General features: G+C 46.7%; 2 protein-coding genes across 3 annotated transcripts in view; one reads left to right on the top strand and one right to left on the bottom strand.

Annotated features, from left to right (window-relative positions):
* The window catches only part of LOC137324289 (plasma alpha-L-fucosidase-like), a 10,951-nt gene extending 3,495 nt beyond the window's left edge, over positions 1 to 7,456 (top strand). The window contains exons 2-7 of the mRNA XM_067988430.1: positions 578 to 588; positions 2,065 to 2,404; positions 3,047 to 3,257; positions 4,719 to 4,909; positions 5,794 to 5,902; positions 6,018 to 7,456. Of these exons, the coding sequence (XP_067844531.1) occupies positions 578 to 588; positions 2,065 to 2,404; positions 3,047 to 3,257; positions 4,719 to 4,909; positions 5,794 to 5,902; positions 6,018 to 6,158 (1,003 nt within the window). The 3' untranslated portion in view covers positions 6,159 to 7,456. The remainder of the gene's footprint in view (positions 1 to 577; positions 589 to 2,064; positions 2,405 to 3,046; positions 3,258 to 4,718; positions 4,910 to 5,793; positions 5,903 to 6,017) is intronic.
* Positions 7,457 to 16,841: 9,385 nt separating this feature from the next.
* Positions 16,842 to 22,115, bottom strand: part of LOC137324343 (uncharacterized) — a 22,117-nt gene continuing 16,843 nt past the window's right edge. For both annotated transcript variants that reach the window (XM_067988532.1, XM_067988534.1), the window contains one exon: positions 16,842 to 21,659. In XM_067988532.1, coding sequence (XP_067844633.1) covers positions 21,187 to 21,659 — 473 coding nt within the window. In that variant the 3' untranslated portion in view covers positions 16,842 to 21,186. The remainder of the gene's footprint in view (positions 21,660 to 22,115) is intronic.

The raw sequence follows: 22,115 nt of genomic DNA, 5'->3' as shown, positions 1-22,115 counted from the left end.
TCATTTCCCCAAAAGTTATCTCAACATGCTCTTCTCCCTCTCTCCCTTCAATTTCATTGAAATTTTTCTTCCATTCCCTCATTGAAATTTCTTCACTCAGAGGGTGGTGAACCTGTGGAATTCTCTACCACAGAAGGCAGTGGAGACCAAGTCATTAGATGTATTCAAGAAGGAGATAGATATATTTCTTAATGCTAAAGGGATCAAGGGATATGGGGATAAAGCGGGAACAGGGTACTGAGTTAGATGATCAGCCATGATCATTTTGAATGGTGGAGCAGGCCTGAAGGGCCGAATGGCCTACTCTTGCTCTTGTTTCTATTCCAAGCTACCACACTTTCCCCTCCCCCCACCCCCCCAAAATAAAATCATCCTGGTACTCTCCCTCCTTCTGTGCCCCCATGTGTCAGTCCCAGTTTATGCCCCATTCATTTCCCCTTCATTACCACCCATTTCCCCTCTTTCCTCTATTGCCATCAATTTCACTGTCATTGGTTCCCCTCTCCATTGGTTCCTCATCCATCCCTCTCTATGGGCATCCATTTCCCCCTTTTGTTGCCCACTCCACTCAATCCAGCTCCTACCCGAGTCTGGCTGCTAATGTATTCGACTGAGTCCCTCTCATATAGAATCAGAAAGTTATAGCACAGGAGGCCATTCGGCCCATCGTGTCCGCGCCGGCTGAAAAAGAGCTATCCAGCTTAATCCCACTTTCCAGCACTTGGTCCGTAGCCCTGTCGGTTACGGCACTTCAGGTGCACAGCCAAGTACTTTTTAAATGAGTTGAGGGTTTCTGCCTCTCCCACCCTTTCAGGCAGTGAAAGAGACTGCAATCCCTGCCATAGTTATTGGGAGCGGCACTGAGAGGGTAGAGAGATCCCAAACCCTGACTGTCCGTGTGAAATGCTGGTCATTGCCATTTACGTGACACTTGACTGCCAAATGTAGAAAAGGGTTTCTTACCTCAGCACTGGTGTCCCTCACCTTGAGCACAAAACATTTTGCTCCTCGCAAAAACAGTTCTAAGGAGTAATTTTCCCTAGTATTCGTGTTAACTGATCCCTCATGCAGTTCCTGAGTTGGTTCTATTTTTATATAGAAATTCAAAGTCAAATTAGTGAGACCGCACCTGGAATACTGCATACAGTTTTGGTCTCCATACTTAAGAAAAGATATACTTGCTCTCGAGGCAGTACAAAGAAGGTTCACTCGGTTAATCCCAGGGATGAGGGGGCGGACATATGAGGAGAGGTTGAGTAGATTGGGACTCTACTCATTGGAGTTCAGAAGAATGAGAGGCGATCTTATTGAAACATATAAGATTGTGAAGGGGCTTGATCGGGTGGATGCGGTAAGGATGTTCCCAAAGATGAGTGAAACTAGAACTAGGGGGCATAATCTTAGAATAAGGGGCTGCTCTTTCAAAACTGAGATGAGGAGAAACTTCTTCACTCAGAGGGTAGTAGGTCTGTGGAATTTGCTGCCCAAGAAGCTGTGGAAGCTACATCATCATTAGATAAATTTAAAACAGAAATAGACAGTTTCCTAGAAGTAAAGGGAATTTGGGGTCACGGGGAGCGGGCAGGAAATTGGACATGAATTTAGATTTGAGGTTAGGATCAGATCAGCCATGATCTTATTGAATGGCGGGGCAGGCTCGAGGGGCCGATTGGCCTACTCCTGCTTCTATTTCTTATGTTCTTATATGTTCAAAACAGACCATTCGGCCCATTCAGTGCATGTCAGTGTTAACCCTCCACGAGAAAATAGTCCCGATCACATTTATCCTCCCTGTTCCCATGCCCCTTCATTTCCTTCGTCCCCCTCTCCAATTTAATCTTGAATGTTGACAGTTTCTGCCTCAACCACTAACCCTGGAAGTGAATCCCACGGCCTCACAACTCTGAGTAAAGAGGTTTCTCCCGCTCTCTGTTCTAAATCTCTTACATTTAATCTTGTATCGATGGCCCCTCAACTATTATTGCAGATGCTTTGCTCAAACTCGGTTTACTTTTAAAAATACAATTATAATGACCACGGTCCTTTGTGTGTTTGCTCGTCTAGGCTTCACACTCTGGGGTTCAAAGTACTCGTGGAGTTGGAATGCGGTGGATACCGGGCCCCACCGTGACCTTGTAGGAGAGCTGGCCGACGCTGTTCGAAACAGGACAGGCCTGAGGTTTGGCCTGTACCATTCTCTCTTTGAGTGGTTTAACCCTGCCTTCTTGGAAGATGCTGCCAATGTGTTTAAAACCAACAAGTTCCCCACAGAAAAGACCTTGCCTGAACTGTATGAAATAGTGAACAAATATCGGCCGGAAATCCTGTGGTCCGATGGGGATGGAGATGCGCCCGACACCTACTGGAACAGCACTGGCTTCCTGGATTGGCTCTACAACGAAAGGTACCGGCCTGCAGTCGTACATCGGAGAATGTCTGGCCCTGATTTTAATTCCCCCCCCCCCGCCCCCCCGCCTGGTTAAAATGAGGGCAGCGACTAGATATGAGGTACCATAATAAGCTGCTGTTGGAGTAACGAGAACACATATCACAAGATAATTAGTCGTGAGCCGCCAGGAATGTGTCAAGATTTACATGCGGGAAAATCTGAAAACCTTTAATACAAAAGAAAGGTCTTAAAAAAAAAAGTGGGAGACTTCCTATTAGTTAAAGATACCTTTCTTCTCCTTAATAGTGCTGCTACTGTTTTGGAGATTTCTGGTTGCTGGAGCGCAGTTTCTGCTATTTATTCTGCGATCTTGCTCCAAGGTTGTAACCTGTGGACCAGTTGGGCCAAATGGCCTGTTTCCACACTGTACATTCTTTGTAACTGGACTCTCGCTCCCTACAGCTGCTACCAAGCAGCCTCCTGCCACCTCGGCTCGAGGTCGCGGGCCCAACATGCAGCTGTGCTGCTGCCATTGCGGTCCCCCCACCCGCACGGTGATGCAGTGGTTGTGTTGCTGGACTGGCAATCCAGAGAACGTGGGTTCAGTTTAAAAGCAATAACGAAAGCTAAGCCACTCTCTGTTATTATCATTTCCAGCCCTGTTGGAAAGACGGTTGTAACTAATGACCGCTGGGGTTATGGCACCATCTGCAAACACGGCGGCTACTACACGTGTGCCGATCGGTATAACCCAGGTCACCTGCTGCCCCACAAGTGGGAGAATTGTATGACCATAGACACCAAATCCTGGGGATACAGGAGAGAGGCAAAGCTCAGTGATTATCTTTCAATAGAACAACTGGTGAAGGTAAAACCTCTCTTTCTGTCTTTTCCCTGTCTGTCCGTCTGTCCACCGCCCGCCTGTCTTTCGATCTACTTCTCTCCATTGGATTTATCTGTCTGTAATGTGCTCGCTGATTGGTGGGATGCATTTAATTGACGGGGTTGTCAACCAGTGAGATTGGAGATTTGATGGAGGGCCAACCGATGTCTCATTTTGGCTGATTGGTCCAGCTTGTTTCATTGACTGGTCTATGGACCAATGTAATGGGAGTTCTCTCCGAACCCAACCGATAGGGATGAATGAGGAAGGTTCTGAAAATAAATTGATATCCTTCCAGTCCTTTTGTCAAATTTGAAGAAGGAGCTAGTGATTTAAACGTTTATAATTCGGGTCAGTCACACTTTAAAGCAGCCCCACGAATGATGCAGAGGGATCGGCTTCTGAGATGTCATCAGTTTCATAATTTACAAAACATTTGGGGGTGAAATTCTTCCATGGAAAAGAAAATTATGTACAATGTAAAAGGGGTTATCGATTCACTGTGAGCCCGCTTTGCACTAATGGCGAAGACCAAACAACAACTTGCATTTATATATCTTTAACGTCATAAAACGACCCAAGGCGCTTCACAGGAGCGTAATCAGATTTAAAAATTGACACCGAACCAAAGAATGAGATATTAGGACAGGTGACCAAAAGCTTGGTCAAAGAGGTAGGTTTTAAGGAGCGTCTTAAAAGAGGAGAGAGAGGTAGAGGGGGAATTCCAGAGCTTAGGGCCTAGGCAGCTGAAGGCACAGCTGCCAATTGTGGGGCGAAGGGAGTGAGTGATACACAAGAGACTGGAATTGGAGAAATGCAGAGATCTCAGAGGGTTGTAGGGCTGGAGGAGGTTACAGAGATAGGGAGGGGCGAGGCCATGGAGGGATCTGAACACAGGGATGAGAATTTTAAAATGTATATGGCCTAGGAGTGCTTGGGACAGTGTAGAGGGAGCTTTACTCTGTATCTAACCCATGCTGTACCGGCCCTGGGAGTGTTTGATGGGACAGTGTAGAGGGAGCTTTACTCTGTATCTAACCCGTGCTGTATCTGCCCTGGGAGTGTTTGGTGGGACAGTGTAGAGGGAGCTTTACTCTGTATCTAACCCGTGCTGTACCTGCCCTGGGAGTGTTTGATGGGACAGTGTAGAGGGAGCTTTACTCTGTGTCTAACCCGTACTGAGATGTTCTGTTCCCTAGAACTGATATTCTGCACCTTGGTGAACTCTGACCCAGAATTATGGTCATTGTCTTCAAGGGGGGAGAAAAAACTTTGTCAAACTTTTTTTGGGAGGGGAAGGAGCTGAGTTTTTTTTTTCTCCAGCGATATCACACATTAATGATAAGGTAATGAGTTCCATCGAGAAGAGCATCACTTTGCCGTGAGACAACAAACTGGAAAAGATCTGCTGAACCTTTTCTCATGCTGCTTTAATTGTTCTTTCAGACGCTGGTTGAAACCGTCTCCTGTGGAGGAAATCTCTTAATGAACATTGGGCCCACTCACGACGGACGAATACTCCCCATCTTTGAAGAGAGACTGAAGCAGATGGGACAGTGGCTGCAAGTAAATGGGGAGGCGATATACAATACGGAGCCCTGGAGAGAGCAGAACGACACCATCACCTCCGGAGTGTGGTAGGATTCAAAAGAAGGGGGGGGTGGGGGTAGAAGCTCTTAGACATGAATTGTCACTGTCCAGGAGTCGTAAACCAGGCTGACACTCCAGTGCAGTACTGAGGGAGTGCTGCACTGTCGGCGATGCCGTCTTTTGGATGTAACCTTAAGCCAAGGCCCCATCTGCCCCCTCAGGTGGACGTAAAAGATCCCAAAAAGAGCAGAGGAGTTCTCCCCAGTGTCCTGGACAATATTTATCCCTCAACCAACATCACTAAAAGAGTTTAATTGTTCACTTATCTCATTGCTGTTTGTGGGACCTTGCTGTGCGCAAATTGGCTGCCATGTTCCCTACATTACAACAGTGGCTACACTTCAAAAATATTTAATTGGCGGTAAGGCACTTTGGGACGTCCTGAGGTTGTGAAAGGTGCTATAGAAATGCAAGTTCGTTCGTTCTTTATTGGGGCTGAAACTCAATTTCAGCAGGGTTATGGGAGTCGGTGCAATGGATCAACCGCCTGTTACACATCCTGCCGGATTTTAATGGGGATGGATTGTTAAACTGATGTTTGCATAAACAGAATGTAGCATCAAACATTATGATAAAACTGCTTCAAAAATCCACCGTACAGCAGCCATCAGATTCATTGCATTGTAAGCCCAGCGTCTATTTCTGAAGGGGGCATTCAAGGGTCCTTGGACCAGGGTGAAAACTTGTGGAGCATCCAATGCCCTCCAACTATTTCTCTCTCCCGGTTTTTTTTTTGCGGATGGCACTATGGTCTGGTTACCTAGGCAGCAGTTTCCATTCTTAATGTGTGAGGTTGGATGGTGAGTGACAGCAGGACTTGTCAACTGTTGTAGGCGTTTTATTTTCTGAACGTGGATATCTATTTTGACAGGTACACATCTGTCCCAGAGGAACGGGTGGTTTATGCAATATTCCTCACCTGGCCAAAAATGCAACTCCTGATCCTCGGAGCTCCCCACGTCACAGCAGGGAAAACTACGGTTAGAATTATTTTTAAAAAAAAACAGAATTGAGTGATATCAGGTTAAGGCATTCAAACACAGCTTTCGCACCATCGAGGTTATTTATGTGTTTTATTTATTTTTTATTAACAAGGTGAGCCTCGTTGGATACTCCGAGCCGCTGCAATGGGAGACATTTGGAGATCAGGGACTGGTTGTCGTGCTGCCAAGTCTGAACATCGGACAGTTACCCTGCCGGTGGGCCTGGGCCCTGAAACTCAGTAATATGGATTGATAAGATTGGGCAATACGGGGTGACAATCTGTGAGGGTTATTCGGTGTCTCAGTAATTGGACAAAGTTCACCTTTCTTTCAACTTGTTTTGTTTAACCTTTTATTTTGGACATTGGAAATTTCAGTTACTGAGGAAAAAAATGGCGAAGGTTAGCAGATGTGGAAAGTGATTTTGTTGGTGCACTGAGGATGACACACAATTAATCTTTTTCTCCTTTATTCCTGTGTCCAAGTGTGTAAAATGTCACACTCGCCTCGGGAGATGTGGCAGCACTTTGCAGTCAATCCCCAGCCAAGTTGGAGATGTGGAGAACCATCACAGGGCGATGCATGGCGGCTGTATTGCTACTTGTCTCTGTGACAGGCCTGCTGCCTTTAGAACTTAGCCAGTCAGTGTAGGGCTGTCCCTTGCACAAAGAGAGCAATTAATAGGCTAATTGCTTTGATCCTGATAATTAACCATGGACGAGCACAAATGCACTTTGGGGTAGAAATTTCCCTGACGGTAGGACAGAATAAGTCTATCGATCAACCGCCCGTTATACTCCCCATCCGATGGTCAACTCCGTCAATGTCAATGTCAGATGGCCGTATAATGGGCAGCCGCTGTGATACGTCCGAGACACATTTCTACCGCTGAGTGTGTGTACTGACTCCTGCTCTGGTATTTTCCCGTTAACCTGCAGGACTGATAACGTTCAGTGTTTGCGGATAATGACCTTGTTGCTCTTGGACAGAAGATATAAAGACACCTTTGAAAGGAAAGGTATTACCTACCCCCTCCTCTTCCCCCCCCCCCCTCCTCCCCCTCCCCCCCTCCCCCACCGCCGTAGCTTTAATGGTTAAATGTACCGCCCAGAGTCGAACTGAGCCATACAGACCTGGAGACTTCCAGATTCCTTCCTCTGAGCTAGCTGGTCTGGCAAGTAGGGACTCGAGAGTTGGCTCCAGTGTCTCCAGGCTAGTGAGGAGTTAGAATCAGCCAGGGTTCCTGATCCTGATCAGTGCCGAGTGGCTCCTGTCAGAAGTGTTAACTGCAGAGCCCGAGGGCAGGATCTGCTTCAGATATGATGGCTCCCGTGATTGAATAGCACGATAGCGACCACTGCCTCGGCCCGAACATGAAGAATGGCCACTTGGGTCTGCTCCCAGACTAAGAATTATACTCCAGCATCGATCGGCACCTTCAGGAGAGAAAGGAAATGTGTTTGTCAGAGTTCTTTCTATCATTTTTGTCACAATTGACTTCAGTAAGTTGTACATTTTAATACCTGATTTTAAAAAAAGCTCACTATGAAACCGTTTAAATTTATTTTTTTTGGATTACGCAGCAATTGATGAGACGTGGGGGGAATCCCAGCACAAATACAAATAATTAGAAAGGGAGGCAACGGTCCCTGTGGTTTTATACATACAATCCTACAACACTAACAAACTCAAGGACAAATGAGTTACGGACAAACCCAGGGCAAGATTAAACCAACAAACAGTGGCATTGCACGATTGTACCAACCAAGATATCGCAGTGAGAGTTTCAAGAGGGTCTGAGGCTGTTGAGGGGGCCACAAGGTGCCCATTCAGGCCTGGTGTTGGTTTGGTACCAGGGCATCAAGTCATGGGAGTTACACAAAGAAAGATCTTCTGTACGACTATCGGCCCGCTGAAGGACCAGTCCAGTGAAAGAGGACAAGTGCTTGAGGCAGACAAGTGGACATAATATTGGCAAAGTGATTAGTGTTGTCAGCTATGGCTCAGTGGGCAGCACTCTCGCCTCTGATTTTCTGAGTCAGAAGGTCGTGGGTTCAAGTCCCACTCCAGAGACTTGAGCTCATAATCCAGGCCGACACTCCCAGTACAGTACTGAGAGTGCTGCACTGTCGGAGGGGCTGTCTTTTGGATGAGATGTTAAACCGAGGCTCCATCTGACCTCTCAGGTGGACGTAAAAGATCCCACGGCCACTATTTCGAAGACGAACAGGGGAGTTCTCCCCGGTGTCCCGGCCAATATTTATCCCTCAACCAACATCACTAAAAACGGATGATCTGGTCATTTATCACATTGCTGTTTGTGGGATCTTGCTGTGTGCAAATTGGCTGCCGCGTTTCCTACATTACAACAGTGACTACACTTCAAAAGTGCTTCATTGGCTGTAAAGTGCTTTGGAACATCCTGAGGTCGTGAAAGGTGCTATATAAATGCAAGTTCTTTCTTAATAGTTAAAAGATTTGCAGTTAATAAAACAGTGAAGGGAGAATCGAACTTCCTTTCCCCCTTCACCTTACAGTGCGATGGAAGTCCTTCTCACACCACCACCACCTGCTGATCAACAATTTGGGGAACACTCATTTTCTTTCCCTCAATTCCCCTAAAATACGATGATAAATATCCCGCTAGCCCTCAATCCTGCTTTGCAACAGATATTGATCCAGCTCTTGTAGCCCAAAATGTTCTTTAATCTATCGAATTTGTATTTGAATGAATCGATACTAACTACTTCCACAGTCTCCACAGAGAGTGCTTCATCATTTTAGAAACTGTAGGTCTGGCCCTGGGATTCTAACGGGTACGGTAGTGTGGTGGTTCTGTTACTGGACCTGCTCACTTTTTTTGTTCATTTTTGGGACATGGGTAACACTGGCAAGGCCACATTTATTGCCCATCCCTGGCTGCATATGGTTCCAGTGGTGCTGGTGAACCCCTCACTACTTTGCCCGAGTGAGCATTCATCACATGAAAGCAGAGAATGAGCATCGACAAGCCATCCAACCATGGGGGGCATCACATCCGACCGTGGTGCAGTCCTCACCGACTTTGATGCTTGAGCTGTTTACCAATCGGGAATGGGAATCCTGACCAATTTTCCTCTCCCTAATCCAGGGTACTGAGGCAAGTTGTAGCCCCCCTACTGCCACGCAGGCTAGAATCAGCTGGCTCAACACGTACAGGGGATGGAACTTGAAATCACTCAGCTCTCCATTGGCTCAGTTACTCGCTATGGGTCAAAGGGGAGTAAATGGGGTTGAGGTACAGATCAGCCATAATCTAACTGAATGGGGGAACAGGCTCGAGGGACTGAATGGCCTCCTCGCTATGTTCACTGTCAATATCGGCATAAGCTGGGCTGTCATTTCCAATCGTACATTACCACAGTGTGTACAGTTCAAAAGTACTTCATTGGCTGTAAAACGCTGGGAGGTCCTGAGGCTATGAAAGACGCTAGATAAATGCAAGTCTTTCATTCGCTGCTGTTGCTTTTCACGTCACGTTCTAGTTTGAAGACCTGCCACAAATACACTAATAATCCCTTTAACAATTTATTCAGATCTGTAGCATCTTAAAAAAAAAAACCTTTAACCTGTTCCAGAAACCCACCTTATGAATACCCTGATTTCCAGTCGTTCAGAGCCTTTAAAAATATTCCAGCAAAGGGCGCTCCTGCTGTTCGCCACCAGAGGGCGCTCCTGTCCCCTGTCTTGCAGTTCTGTACCTTCGCCACCAGATGGAGCCGCCAGATCACTTCCTGTCCCCCAACTCATCCTGAGTTCAAGGTCAGACCCTCTTTGCTCAACCTCCAGCTTCCAGGGTTAATAATGGAACATCTCCAACTTAATACTGAACTTAAATAAACAGGATGTGGAGATGCCGGTGATGGACTGGGGTTGACAATTGTAAACAATTTTACAACACCAAGTTATAGTCCAACAAATTTATTTTAAAATCCACAAGCTTTCGGAGGCTTCCTCCTTCCTCAGGTAAATGAGGAAGGAGGAAGCCTCCGAAAGCTTGTGAATTTAAAATAAAATTGCTGGACTATAACTTGGTGTTGTAAAATTGTTTACAATTAAATAAACAGCAGGGTAAACAAAAAAATACAAAGCTGCAGGGTTCTAAATTGGCCCACTTGTTGCATAATATCCTGATGCATTTCATATGGAACTGAATAAATGAACTGGTGACAATTCAGTACGCCAAGGAACCTGTAGGAAACAGTGAGGAGGAGAGTAGCAGACTTCAGGAGGACGTAGACAGACCGGTGTAATTGGCAGACACGTGGCAGATGAAATTTAACACAGAGAAGTTTGAAGAATGAGGAGAGGCAATATAAACCAAATGGTACAATTTTAAAGGGGGTGCAGGAACTGAGAGACCTGGGGGGGTGAATGTACACAAATCTTTGAAGGTGGCAGGACAAGTTGAGAAGGCTGTTCAAAAAGCAAATGGGATCCTGGGCTTTATTAATAGAGGCATTGAGTACAAAAGCAAGGAATTTATCCTAAACCTTCATAAAACACTGGTTAGGCCTCAGCTGGAGTACTGTGTTCAATTCTGGGCACCGCACTTTAGGAAGGATGTCAGGGCCTTGGAGAGGGTTCAGAGGAGATTTACTAGAATGATTCCAGGGATGAGGGACTTCAGTTATGTGGAGAGACTGGAGAAGCTGGGGTTATTCTCCTTAGAGCAGAGAAGGTTAAGGGGAGATTTGATAGAGGTGTTCAAAATCATGAAGGTGTTTAGATGGAGTAAATAAGGAGAAACTGTTTCCAGTGGTAGAAGGGTCGGTAACCAGAGGACACAGATTTAAGGAAATTGGCAAAAGAACCAGAGGCGACATGAGGAAAAAACATTTTATGCAGCGAGTTGTGATGATCTGGAATGCGCTGCCTGAAAGGGCGGTGGAAGCAGATTCAATAATAACTTTCAAAAGGGAATTGGATAAATAGTTGAAAAGGAAAAATTTCCAGGCCTGTGGGGAAAGAGTGGGGGAATGGGACTAATTGGATAGCTCTTTCAAAGGGCTTGCATAGGAACGGTGGGCTGAATGGCCTCCTTCTGTGCCATATCATTCTATGATTCTATAACCTAAAGCAGCCCCTGGATCCCCAGAGCTTGGCTCCATCTTCAGCACTTTAAAGAGGCTCATAACACATTCGGCCCGACCAGTCCGTGTTGGTGTTTATCTCCACATGAACAGCAACCTAACCCCAAGAAAGGAGGGAGAGAGAAAACAGGGAACAACAGGCCAGTTAGCCTGAGATCAGTCGTCGGGAAAATGCTAGAATCTATTATTAGGGACATGGTAACAGGGCACTTAGAAAATCATAATATGATTAGGCAGAGTCAACACGGTTTTATGAAAGGGAAATAGTGTTTGATAAATATATTGGCCTTTTTTGAGGGTGTAACTAGCAGGGTAGATAAAGGGGAACCAGTGGATGGAGTATATTTGGATTTTCAAAAGGCATTCGATTTCTTGTACACGAATCACAGAGAGCAAGCAATTAGGAAAGCAAATGGTATGTTAGCCTTTATTGCAAGGGGGATGGAGTATAAGAGTAAGGAGGTCTTGCTGCAATTATATAGGGCTCTGGTGAGACCGCACCTGGAGTACTGCGTACAGCTTTGGTCTCCTTACCTAAGGAAGGATATACTTGCCTTAGAGGGGGTGCAACAAAGGTTCACTAGATTGATTCCTGGATGAGAGGGTTGTCCTATGAGGAGAGATTGAGTAGAATGGGCCCATACTCTCTGGAGTTTAGAAGAATGAGAGGTGATCTCATTGAAACATATAAAATTCTTAGAGGGTTTGACAGGGTAGATGCTGAGAGACCGTTTCCCCTGGCTGGAGAGTCTAGAACTAGGGAGCACAGTCTCAGGATAAGGGGTCGGCCGTTTTGGACTGAGATGAGGAAAAATTTCTTCATTCAGAGGGTTGTGAATCTTTGGAATTCTCTACCCCAGAGGGCTGTGGACGCTCAGTCATTGAATATATTCAAGACTCAGATCGATAGATTTTTGGACTCTGGGGGAATCAAGGGATATGGGGATTGGGCGGGAAAGTGGAGTTGAGGTTGAAGATCAGCCATGATCTGATTGAATGGCGGAGCAGGCTCGAGGGGCCGAATGGCCTACTCCTGCTCCTATTTCTTATGTTATTATGTGCCCACCCTATTCCCATACTCCTTTATTGCCCCTTTCCTTCAACCACCTGTCTAACCCATTCTTAAAAGTTGACGTGATCTCTGCTTCAATCACTAACTCCACGGTGAATTCCACAGCCTCACACTTCTCTGTGTAAAAAGGTTCTCCTGGTCTCTGTGCTAAATCTCATACATATAATCTCATCTATCTCCCCCTCAGTCTAGACCCTTCAATCACTGGAAACAGTCTGTTTCTATCTACTCTGTCCCATCCATTAATAATTTTAAACGCTTCTATCAAATCACCCCTCAATCGCCTTTGTTCTAATGAAAACAGCTCCAGTGGTTTCGAGTCTTTCTTTGTATTTATATTTCCTCATACCAGGCAGCGTCCTAGTGAATCTGCCCTGTGCCCTCGATAAACCCCCCAACGTCCCTCCTGTAGAGTGGAGGCCAAAACTGCACACAGTCTCCAACTGAGTTCTATATAGATCCACAATTACATCTCAACGTTTACATTCTATAGCCCTTGCCATAACACTCAGTATTGAATTAGCTTTTTTATGGCCTGATCCACTTGAAATACTGCCTTTAATGTCTTGTGAACCTGAATCGTCAAATCCCTCTGGGCTGAGGGAAAATGCTAGAATTCATTATTAAGGAAGTGGTAACAGGGCACTTAGAAAATCATAATATGATTAGGCAGAGTCACTGTGGTTTTATGAAAGGGAAATCATGTTTAACAAATTTATTAGAGTTTTTTGAGGATGTAACTAGCAAGGTAGATAAAGGGGAACCAGTGGATGTAGTATTTTTAGATTTCCAAAAGGCATTCGATAAGGTGCCATATAAAAGGTTGTTACACAAGGTAAGGGCTCCTGGGATTGGGGGTAATATATTAGCGTGGATTGAGGATTGGTCAACGGACAGAAAACAGAGAGTAGGGATAAACGGGTCATTCTCAGGTTGGCAGGCTGTAACTAGTGGGGTGCCGCAAGGATCAGTGCTTGGGCCTCAGCTATTTACAATCTACATTAGTGACTTAGATGGAGGGACCGAGTGTAATGTATCCAAGTTTGCTGACGTTACAAAGCTAGGTGGGAAAGTAAGCTGTGAGGAGGACACAAAGAGTCTGCAGAGGGATATCGACAGGTTAAGTGAGTGGGCAAGAAGGTGGCAGATGGAGTATAATGTGGGGAAATGTGAGGTTATTCACTTTGGTGAAGAATAGAAAAACAGAATTTTTTTAAATGGTGAGAAACTATTAAATGTTGGTGTTCAGAGAGATTTGGGTGTCTTCATACAAGAAACACAGAAAGTTAGCATGCAGGTGCAGCCAGCAATTAGGAAAGCAAATGGCATGTTGGCCTTTATTGCAAGGGAGTTGGAGTACAAGAGTAAGGAAGTCTTACTACAATTGTACAGGGCTTTGGTGAGACCTCACCTGGAGTACTGTGTACAGTTTTAGTCTCCTTATCTAAGGAAGGATATACTTGCCTTAGAGGCGGTGCAACAAAGGTTCACTAGATTGATTCTTGGGATGAGAGGGTTGTCCTATGAGGAGAGATTGAGTAGAATGAGCCTATACTCTCTGGAGTTTAGAAGAATGAGAGGTGATCTCATTGAAACATATAAGATTATGAGGGGGCTTGACAGGGTAGATGCTGAGAGGCTGTTTCCCCTGGCTGGAGAGTCTAGAACTAGGGGGCATAGTCTCAGGATAAGGGGTCGGCCATTTAAGACTGAGATGAGGAGAAATTTCTTCACTCAGAGGGTTGTGAATCTTTGGAATTCTCTACCCCAGAGGGCTGTGGATGCTGAGTCGTTGAATATATTCAAGGCTGAAATTGATAGATTTTTGGGCTCTAGGGGAATCAAGGGATGTGGGGATTGGGCAGGAAAGTGGAGTTGAGGTCGAAGATCAGCCATGATCTTATTGAATGGCGGAGCAGGCTCGAGGGGCCGTATGGCCGACTCCTGCTCCTATTTCTTATGTTCTTATGAGGCTTCATCCTTGTAATATTTTCCTCAATCTGGATGATCTATAACTTCTCACTTTTGCCATCAGGATAATCAGCCCCAATGGGCAGACCATAGCCCCGACATTACTGGGGTTGGAGCCCGATATCCTCTGGGGGAGAGGGGCCAGGTTCCATGGGGATTCCACCCTATTTCTTTTGGTCCTTTAAATCCCATTAGGAGAAGCGCCTTCCAATGAATCTTCCGTTCACTCTCCCAGCTCAAGGGCCCCGCGTTAGGGGGAGAGTTTCGAGGCCAGCCCAGGAAATTCCACCCTTTACACCCTCCACAGGCCTCAGCAGAGCTCAGGTCCAGCTGAGAGCTCAGGTGAGATCCACTGAAGCCCCAGGACAGGCCCCAGGGGCTCCCTGGAGAAAAGACATTGATCCCACTGGGGATCGATGACCTTTCCATCAGCCTCAGTTAGGGGTTGCCAACTCTGGTTGGACGTATTCCTGGAGATTTCATCACATGACCTCCCACCGCGAGCAGCCCTGCCCCCACACTCCGGCCATTGGTCTCTCGACACGTCCATCCTCACCGTGACCCCCTTCCCACAGCCAATTGGAAAGCGAACAGACTCTTCAGTACCCCGTTGGATGATTGTTTGACTGTCAGTCAAACAGCCTTTTTTCCCCATCTCCAATATTTTTATGAATAATAAATTAAAGTGATTAAAAAAAATGAAAGTAAACACAATGCCCCTATGATTTCCCCATGGTGTTACTGGCAGTGGTGTCCTGGAGATTCATCTTTCATTCCTGGAGACTCCAGGGCATTCCTGGAGGGTTGGCGACCCCTATCCTCAGGGTAGGCCCCAGGCTTGCTCCAGCGGAACAGTTTTGGGCCAATCCGCCTTCGGCAGAGCGAGCAGGGCAGGTGCCAGTGAAGCTTCCCCTTCAGTCTCGCCCAGTGGCACACCCCCACTGACGAATCCATTGCCTCTCTTTCTCATTAATGCGTCTTTTTACTGTTCCCTGCCCTCAGCTCTGTTCCCTCTTCTCTTTCCCTGCTCCTGCCTCGGAATCTGTATCAGCGTTGAACTGAATGCAAAAAAAAAAAAAATCCATTATTATCATCGGGGAAACCGGGGTGAAGGGCTGAGGTGAATTGTGATGCAGTGACTGGGTAGCATTAACCTGTTAAAACCATGTTATGGTCAAGTGTGATGTGTATGAAGGAGTACAGGGCCGATTTTAACCCTCCCCTGTCTGGCGGGAAGAGTACGGACGGACAGATGGGGGGGGGGGTTAAAATGGCGGTGGGATTCCAACCGTGTTCCCACCCCTCCGCTATTTTAACTTGCCTGATAGCAGGCAAGGGAAGGCCGCCAGCCCCGGACGAGGGGGGGGGGGGAGGGGAGGGAGGGGGGAGAGGCGGGGGAGAGGGGGAGGGGTGGGGCCTAGCTTAAATGGCAAAGCCCCGTCCCGATGGTATCATCTTAACCGCGAACCCGACCAAAGATGGCACAGTCTCAGGCCTGCCAGGAAAAGCTGCCGGCAGCAAGGATCCCGGCCCCAAGAGGGCCCAGGTCAGTGAGTTTCATTTTACCTTTTGAAATGTTCCTTATGGTCCAGGAGCAGCAGACGAGCCACACTGGCCGGTCAGTATGTGTTGCCCAGCTGCAATTGCCCTGAGAGCATTAAGAGTCGATCACATGGTGTGGGCCTGGAGTCACGTGTAGGCCCTGACCAGGAGATTCCCTTTCCTGAAGGACATTAGTGAACCAGTTGGATTTTTATGACAATCCCACAGCTTCACGGTCACTTTTACTGACGCTAGTCCTTAAATAACCAGATTTATTGAATTCAGTTTCACAATTTGCTGCAGAGAGATTGCTAGTCCATTGCCAGAGCCACTAGGCCACCACACCTGAACACCGTCGGAAGGGAATGGGCCTCACGTCCTTGGGAAAGGAGAAAGGAAGAATCAGCCAGGGTGCCCACTCCAGCAACCTCTCCCCGCAGTGGAAAGCGGGCAGTTGGGTGAGGTGTCCAAGGCCACTCGCCATCCGTTGAACATTGCTTCAGAGTGAGCCTCCTCCTTCAAGGGTGGAGAGGTAGAGTGAAGGACTTGGAAAACAATTGGGTGTTGGCAGCGCTAGGGCCGCACGTGTTTTACTGGGACCCGTGAGTGCGGGACCACTGCAACCGTGCAACTGGGCCGAGAATTCTTTGCAGATGTGGTCCTGAGACTGGGAATTAATGTTTTTAACCATTTGGGTATAAAGAAGAAAGACTTGCATTTATATAGCGCCTTTCATGACCGCAGGGCGTCCCAAAGCACTTTACAGCCAATTATGTGCTTTTTTGAAGTGTAGTCACTGTTGTAATGTAGGAAACGTGTGGGACTTTGCGCACAGCAAGATCCCACAAACAGCAATGTGATGACGACCAGATCATCTGTTTTTTTAGTGGTTGAGGGACAAATATTGGTCAAGACACCGGGGAGAACTCCCCTGCTCTTCTTCAAAACAGTGTCGTGGGATCTTTTACGTTCACCTGAGAGGTCAGACGAGGCCTCAGTTTTTAACGCCTCATCTGAAATACAGCACCTCCGACAGTGCAGCACTCCCTCAGTACTGCTCTGGGAGTGTCGGCCTGGATTACGTGCTCAATGTCTCGGGAATGGGACTTGAATCCACAATCTTCTGGCCCAGAGGTGAGAGTGCTGCCCACTGAACCAAGACTGACACCTAAAGGGTAGCAAGGATTTAAACTCACAATTGACTGCACAACACTGACAATTATTCCAATATTCTTTATTAAGCATTATAATAAGGTGCAGGTACCTGGGATGATGTACATCCACTTCCTTATTCTACTGACAGATGTGAAAAAGAATCAATGATAGGCATAAAGTAAATCATTTATTAAAAGGTAGATTTACCCTTAGACTGTGTACAGTCCATGGATCCCTCTGCAAACAGCTGGTTTTTTAATTCTCAGGATGTGGGGAACACTGGCGAGGCCTCTTTTATTGCCCATCCCTAGTTACCCTGAGACCATTTAGTGTCAATCACATAGTATGGGATTGGAGGGATATATAGCCCAGACCAGGTCGAGGTGGTTGATTCCCTTCCCTGGAGGACATTAGTGAACCAATGGGGTTTCCTACAACAATCCAAGAACTTTCAAGGTCATTTTCCTGGTGCTAGCCATAAATTACCACATTTATCAAACTCAATTTCATAATGTGCTGTGATGGGATTTGAACCCATGACCTCAGTGGTCTAGGATTATAAGGCACTGAGGCTAAGTCTCTGCTGAGCTCCCCACCCTCCGCCCTGCTGTCTGGGCACTATTTCAGCACTTGTTTAGTGCCTGATGCATGCATTGATTGGCAGAGGCTGGTGTTGCCACCCACAGCGTATCATTGTGCCTGACACATCACCAGTCTTTAGTACCAGTACCAGTTACAGAAAGTAATCTACAAACAAAAAGATAGAAGTTCTCTTATATTCAAACGTACTTTTAACCACCACCTTTAATTAACATCTGAAAACAGATTGTGCATTGCAATAAAAATACAATTATTTTACAATCTCGGGGCTGTCAGCAGTTTAAACAAGTTCACACCACCAATGCAGTGTGTCAGCAATCTTTGGTTATTATCACTCCCAGCACAAGAGCTAAATCAACATAAGTCATTCTCATAGCGTTATCCGGTAAGGGAGGACTGCAAAACCAGATTCCAACCAGTTCCACCTCCAACAAGTGTGACTTTAAGGGACAATACCATTGAATGAGTAAAATAACAACAACAACTTGCATTTATATAGGGCCTTTAACGTAGTAAAACGTCCCAAGGCACTTCACAGGAGCGATCATCAGACAAAATTTGACACCGAGTCACATAAGGAAATAGTAGGACAGGGGTAGGTTTTAAGGAGCATCCTAAAGGAGGGGAGAGAGGCGGAGAGGGGGAGAGGTTTAGGGAGGGAATTCCAGAGCTTAGGGCCTGGGCAGGAGAGGGCGCGGCCGCCAATGGAGGAGCGATTAAAATCCAGAAATCAAAACTATTGTTCCAATGTTAAAATTCTTCTTCTAAATGGACAAAGTTCTAAGTGGAGCCAATCACTACACTGCATTCACTCCACCTGCTCTCCCCAGCAATAGGATCTGGATTGGACCATCCTTTATTCCTGTAATCCCAATTCCCTGCTCTTTGATTAAAGGAAGGAACATGTATTTACACAGTGCCTTCCACAAGCTCAGGACGTCCCAAAGGCAAAGAAGTACTTTTGAAGTGTAGTCACTGTTGTAATGTAGGGAAACGCAGCAGCCAATCAGCGCACAGTAAGATCCCACAAACAGCAATGAGATAAATGACCAGGTAATCTTTTTTTTTAGTGGTCTTGGTTAAGGAAGCAGAACAGGCAGTCCTGCTCCTCTTGGCCCACAAGGAAACCTTGGATTAAGATTAACCTACTCTCCAGCAGGTCCGGGCGTTGCTGACACGGGCCGACACAGGGCGACAAACGTGTGACATCATCAGACACGCACTTTTGCCCGCCTGCGGTGAGGGCCTGACAGGCTGCCTGATAAGCCGCCTGCCAAAATGGCGAGGGGCCGCAAAGTCGGGCCGGACACGCTGCCGCCATTTTAACCCCCGCTCCACTGGACGCCTTGGGTCTCGTCGGGCACTCGGCGAAGTCGGGGGGGGGTTAAAATTGGGGCTCTGGAGTTGGGTCAACGTGCTACACCACAAGACGGTGGGACCCCGGGGATATGTTTCCATCATTCCCGCGCCCCCCCACCCCCCTTCGCCCCCTCCGCCCCATAGGGAGGGAGGCAACAAACTAATGTCCCCACAGGGAGGGGAAATTGGAGGAAGAATCAACCAATAGGTGGCTCAGTACAGCATTGGCAAAGCCCTGGGAGGAGACCGTCCCACACACACAAAGACAACAACAAAGTTGGACAATTAAGACACGTCTCCAGAAACACATTCCAATAATACCAGACAATTATGATAATGCATACGCCCATCAATTATCTAGTTTATGTGCTATGAGATATATTGCCGGAGACTCTCATTCACCAAAAGAATGGTGCCTAGCCTGAATATGACACAGCGGTGAAAACAGCTGGTCCTACTTGAGGGAGATTAGATTGAAGTTCTACAGGTATAAAAAAGGAGGCTACTTTTCAACAATCGAGGGCTGTGGATAGTTGGTGGTGTAAAGTTAATTTTCCAGTAGTTTTATCTCTTGCTTTAATGTGCCGGCAGTGATTCATCTGTCTTACCGTGGTCGGCAGGCCTTTTCCATCAAGTTGGTGTTTGACTAATCCTTCGAAGATTCCGCGATAGTTAATGACAGTGGGTGGCTGATGAAACCAAACTCAAAGGCGGTTGAGTCAATTAGTCTCTTGCTGTTGGCACAGAAGAGCTCCTCCATGAGTCATTGTTGCTCCCATGAGTCTCTGCTGTTCCGCCTACCTCACCCCCCCATGTAGGATTAGGTCATGTTCCTCACCTCCGTGTTTTTCATACAATCTACTTCCCTGCCAGAAAATGTCCTATTTCAACTCTGACCAGCTTCCCCTTGCACAGACTTTGGTACCGATTCTACATTTTCCACACATATTCCTATAGTCAACGCACAGAGGGAGCTTTCAACCCTCGAAGTCCACCTGAGCCTCCTAACTCCTCCCTTAACTTTGTTCCGTTCTCGGCCTAGAACATCAGGCAAGGGGTAGCACAGCTACCTGAGGAAGGATATATTGGCCTTGGAGGGAGTGCAGCGCAGATTCACCAGAATGATGCCAGGGCGTAAAGGGGTGATCTAATCAAGGTGTTTAAAGGGATTTGATAGAGTAGATAGAGAGAAACTATTTCCTCTGGTGGGGGAACCAAGAAAAAGAGGGCATAACCTTAAAATTAGAGCCAGGCAATTTAGGAGCGAAATCAGGAATCACTTTTACACACGAAAGGCAGTGGAAATCGGGAACTCTCTCTCCCAAAAGGGGGATGCTGGGGGTCAATTGAAGCTTTCAAGACTGAGATTGATATATTTTTGATGGGTGAGGGTATCAAGGATATGGAGCAAAGGCGGGTAAATGTATTTGAGGTACAGATCAGCCATTATCTAAATTGAATGGCAGAACAGACTTGAAGGGCTGATTGGCCTCCGTCTGTTCCTATGTTCCTATACTTTCCTTGGGATGTGGTCAATGCTGCATTTATTGACTTTGCCCAGCTGTTCAAAGAGGATCTTGGTGATATTATTTCTGACAAGATCACTTTACAACCGAGTAGCTTGCCAGGCCACATCAGAGGGCATTAAGAGTCAATCACATTGCACTGTGCACATTCCCTTCCCCGAAGGACTTCAGTGAACCACAATCCAGCAACTTTCGTGATCACCCTTTTTGTTTCTGTGCCAGCCACAAAACTATCGCATTTATTGAATTAATTTTCATAAGTTGCCAAGGTGGGATTTGAACTCATGACCTCTGCCCAGCGCCATGACCGTGACACTCCTGCATTTGCCCAGTGCTTATTTGTTGTGATGTAACGTGACAGCGAGGGCATGGCTAAAGGCTGAGGGCCTGGCATGCGCTCAGTGCTGTCCTAAAACCGTGGGTGCCGTGCCCGCTCATTACCCAATACATGCCAGCCAAATGCGGGCCACAAAAATTCACCCTTATGGCTCCCACTGGAGACTGTGGTGAGTCGCAGAGTCTTACAAAAGGGGATCTACTGTACTTAGCATCACCCTCCCACTCATTGCATTAACGTATTTCATAGAATCATAGAATCTTACAGCACAGAAGGAGGCCATTCGGCCCTTCGTGCCTGTGCCAGCTCATTGAAAGAGTTATCCAATTAGTTCCACCCACCCCCACTCTTTCCCCGTAGCCCCGCAAATTGTTCCTTTTCAACTATTCCCTTTTTGAAAGTTATTATTGAATCTGCTCCCACCGCCCTTTCAAGCTTTGAATTCCAGATCATAAAAACTCGCCGCGTTAAAAAAATCTCCTAATTTCCCACCCCCCCACCCCCGGATTTAACCTCCTTTTTTATTCCACACCCGTTTCTTATGTAAGTGAGAGATGTCGCTGCCCGATTGCCGTAAGGAGGTCACCTTACTTCATTCGGTACTGTAGAGCTTTCATCTCTTTGACCATTTTCTGGACGTCTGCATCGTAGACCAGTAACTCGTTGTGCGAGCCCTGTTGCTCCACAGTTTTAAAAGTCTCTTCTATGACGGGCATAATCGGATCCAAGCTGTACATATCCTGACAGGAGTTGTGCAACACTTCCACAGTCCCGTGGAGACTGTAGAGGTAGTTGTAGCAATACTTGAGTTTGCACTTGATGTCTGCCAGTGACCGGCATGCTTCCTGCATCTTTTCCACCTCTCTTTCTTTCTTGGCGAGGCTCTCCTTCGCCCTTTTGATTTCTTTGCTTTTCTCCGGGATCTGACTGTTGCACTTGCTCATTTCCTTTTCGTGCAGCTTGACAGTTTCCTCCAGATGGCACTTTTCATCCTCGGCCGTCTTCACCAGCCTTTTCGTGCTCTTTAGTTCCTTGTTGTAATCAACGGTCATCGGAATTCCTGGAAGAAAAATTTAAAAAAACAGCATCATTGGCAATCGTGAAATGAACGGGAGGAAGTGTAAAATGAATGAGAGAAACTTAAGAACATAAGAAATAGGAGCAGGAGTAGGCCATACGGCCCCCCGAGTCTGCTCCGCCATTCAACAAGATCATGACTGATCTTTAACTTCAACTCCACTTTCCTGCCCGATCCCCATATTCCTTGATTCCCTTAGTGTCCAAATATCTATTGATCTCAGTCTTGAATACACTCAACAACTGAGCATCCACAGCCCTCTGGGGTAGAGAATTCCAAAGATTGACAACCCTCTGAGTTTTTTTTAATTCGTTCATGGGATGTGGGCATCGCTGGCGAGGCCGACATTTATTGCCCATCCCTAATTGCCCTTGAGAAGGTGGTGGTGAGCCGCCTTCTTGAACCGCTGCAGTCCGTGTGGTGAAGGTTCTCCCACTG

Source organism: Heptranchias perlo, chromosome 8 (genome assembly GCF_035084215.1).
Source record: "Heptranchias perlo isolate sHepPer1 chromosome 8, sHepPer1.hap1, whole genome shotgun sequence".
Taxonomy (NCBI): Eukaryota; Metazoa; Chordata; class Chondrichthyes; order Hexanchiformes; family Hexanchidae; genus Heptranchias; species Heptranchias perlo.
Note: the sequence above shows the minus strand (reverse complement) of the source record. Positions and strands in the feature narration are given on the sequence as shown.